We start from the raw sequence: 3,015 nt of genomic DNA, 5'->3' as shown, positions 1-3,015 counted from the left end.
TTTCAAATACCATACTTCTAGTCATGTAAACACGACTAATATTGGTCAGCAGCACATTTATCAAGGCAAAGATTTGTTTTAGGTTATAGGTCTGGAGGTAAAAAACGGAGCTCTTGAACTTTAATCTGTCATCACTATTTGGTTTTCCTCATGATTATCACTCATGGAGAAAAACCAATTTACTCCTTCAAAGTAAAGACTGAAAGTAAATCTTTACTCTCCCTTTAAACTATAAAATCTGAGAATTTAAGACGAAGAAACAAGCTAAATTATACATATTTTGGTCAAAAAACTAACAGATATTACCCAGATAAAAAAGTATGCACATGCTCGTTATCACATTTTGTATTTGAGAGAAGAGGCATTAAGGATTCATGCCGTAAGTTTATTTACAAACATTTCTAGTATGTTGAGTTCAACAGTTTGATCCATTTTTCAAAGTGACTGCACCTCTTAAAATGTTCCTCTTCATATCTGTGAATAAAAACACATAAAAAAACTAATGGTATTTAAAAAATCCCATTCATTTAACAGAAATCGTGTAGTTTCATTAATGCATTGTCTGTTCATCAGTTTATGACCGGTAGGTACATCAGAAAGCGTTTACAGTATCATGACTTCATTCATACTGATTTGCTTCATCATATGCACCAAAATCTCTCCATATTAATGGCTTGGATAAACCATTTCCCTTCTTTATTTTCCAAAGTATATTTTGGGAATTTATTCCAATTATCCCAGAGCTGCCTATAGTGTTGTTTTGAGGAAAATCCTGCTTATAATTAAGCTAACTGTTTTCTTCTCACATAGGGAATTTGCTAACCTCCAGCACACAAGACATATACTAACATTTATTGCCATCAAGATAGACTAACATTTAATTAGTTTACTAGAACTTCATCTGGGTAAGAGTGGAGCTCTGAAACAAAACAGCCGAGGTAAAAATCAGGTCCACCATCACTAGCTATACAATATTGGGCAACTTAACATTTTTGTCTCAGATCAGGTTAACATCATCCACTTCACAGACTTGCTAGGGAACCACATGAGATTATTAATGTAAAACTATGTCTCATAAACAGTAGTCCTCAAAACACCCTGGGCTCAGGTAAAGAAATATTTGTTACTAGGTTTATTAACCAGTCTCCATCAACATCACCTACACACTTCACTTCAGCAATTAGCCCTACCCACAAAAATGTATTTGTAATTTTTTTTCCCTTGAGGGAGTGGTGGAGAAGAGACGAAGAAAAGAAATAAAAGAGAAAGCATTGCTTTGGGAAGATTAGAAACCCATTAATTACCTGTTTCACGGATTAAGTAAAACATCCTTATTTTTTAAGCAGCTGGTGTCTTACTATAAAGAAAGGTGCCGCAAATCCAGATCCAAAGTACAGAGTCATCATAACTAGCAACCGCCACTTGTTTTCCACTGAAAATGGCAAATTCTGTTGGGGGTAAAAAAAGAGAACTTCAAGTTATCTGATTGTACCGATCAAAAGAAGTACACAGGAGATACCAAATTTGTTTTCTTTAATTAATCATGTTATACATGCCATATATCATAGCAACACCTTTTTAAACATTATCCTTCAAGTCCTCTTGTGACCTTCACCACACTAAAAGGTAAAAACATATCCGGCTTTACTGAGCACCAGGCTACCGCCTGGTCTTCAGAACTCAGGTGTAAAACAGTGAGCAGTTCTTTATTTTAGAAAATCGAAAATGCTCTCCAAAAGTCATTGTATAAACAGAACGCGTTGCTCTAGTTTACTGTTTGTTGGAAAAGTACTTTACTCAGTAAAGAAGGGACAGGTAAATGTTACCTGAACTACTAAGTCTGATATTTTCATAACCAAGCTGCCCCACCTTCAACACCGTTTTTCTCAGCCCTTTACTACTCAGGCCTCGCGTAACCCTCGGAGGTTCTTACTGCTAACTATCCGATATAAGCTATTTATACTTGAAGCTAAACCCAACCTTACCCGAGGGTTAATATTTATAATTTGATCAACTAGTTAGGTAAGATCAGACTCACAACCAAAGGCCCTCATGTCTTCATTACTTTCCAATGACCTTCACTCCTAGGCCGGTGACCTCTAGATCGACTTTGAGACACGATGCATCCGCCGCCAATACCTCCACAGCCCTTTAGATCTCGGAGCAAGGCGGGGGAGCGCTAAGGCTAGGTAGGGCTTCCAGCTCTACCTACTCATTACCTTCCCCGACTAAGGCTCGCATCCAGGGTCCTGCGCTTTTTCCCGGGTCCCAGGGGGAAATGGAAAGCTAGCCGGCGTCCCAGACCAAATCTCCGGCTTACCTTCTCCCTCTCCACCGCCCATAGGCGGCCTTGGGAGTTCAGCGAGTCGAAGCCAAGGGCCCCCTCCCCAACGAACCCGGGCCCCTACACACTAACCTTCCCTGGGCCCTCCTCATAGTGGCTTCTACGGACCACAGAGGTTGTGAACCTCCGGATGCTCTGTCCCAACATAGCGCCGTTGGGAGGCCTGCAAAAGGCGCAGAGACCGAAAACGGAGGAAATGGCGGTTCCTCCTTTTCTCACGACCTAGTTCTTCTGCGTGAAATGGCCGAAAGGTAAGGTGGGAAATGGGGATGGGAAGGGGCGGTCTCCGAGCATTGTGGGAATTGTAGTTCAAAACCTCGATGCGCCGTGTTGGCCCGGAAGGATTGTGGGAAATGTAGTCTCACGTCAGGCTGAGGCAGCAACAGAAACTTGGTTGTTTGTTACTAGCAGTGATTCATTCAGACCTGAGTTCTTATCGAGTTCTTGACAGGATTCTTCAGGTCTGTGTCCAGACGATTTTACTGAATTTAGTGAAGCAGTTTCACCACGTGTGCTCTAGTTTATGAAATATGAAAATCAACCTCTCCCTTTTCCTTTTGTGTTACTATAAACGAGGTGCCTGTGAATTGCAGTACTCTGCCAGAGCTGAGAGAGATTCGTGTTACAATCTTATCTGAGGAAACAGTGTGAACGCAAGTAACCAACGAATA

At 41.0% G+C, this 3,015-nt stretch overlaps 1 protein-coding gene and 1 non-coding gene across 2 annotated transcripts; both read right to left on the bottom strand.

Annotated features, from left to right (window-relative positions):
• Positions 1 to 330: 330 nt before the first annotated feature.
• LOC117025294 (cytochrome c oxidase subunit 7C, mitochondrial) lies at positions 331 to 2,609 on the bottom strand. Its single transcript, XM_033111164.1, has 3 exons — positions 2,417 to 2,609; positions 1,305 to 1,448; positions 331 to 474 (listed from the first exon to the last, which is right to left on the bottom strand). Exons 1-2 carry the CDS (start codon positions 2,489 to 2,491, stop codon positions 1,332 to 1,334), a joined length of 192 nt encoding a protein of 63 aa, XP_032967055.1. The 5' UTR covers positions 2,492 to 2,609; the 3' UTR covers positions 331 to 474; positions 1,305 to 1,331.
• Positions 589 to 651, bottom strand: LOC117025426 (small nucleolar RNA Z39). Its single transcript, XR_004423620.1, has one exon. It is a non-coding gene; the product is annotated as a small nucleolar RNA Z39 (small nucleolar RNA).
• Positions 2,610 to 3,015: the final 406 nt, after the last annotated feature.

Source organism: Rhinolophus ferrumequinum, chromosome 7 (genome assembly GCF_004115265.2).
Source record: "Rhinolophus ferrumequinum isolate MPI-CBG mRhiFer1 chromosome 7, mRhiFer1_v1.p, whole genome shotgun sequence".
Lineage (NCBI taxonomy): Eukaryota > Metazoa > Chordata > Mammalia > Chiroptera > Rhinolophidae > Rhinolophus > Rhinolophus ferrumequinum.
This window is presented reverse-complemented; position numbering and strand designations above follow the sequence as displayed.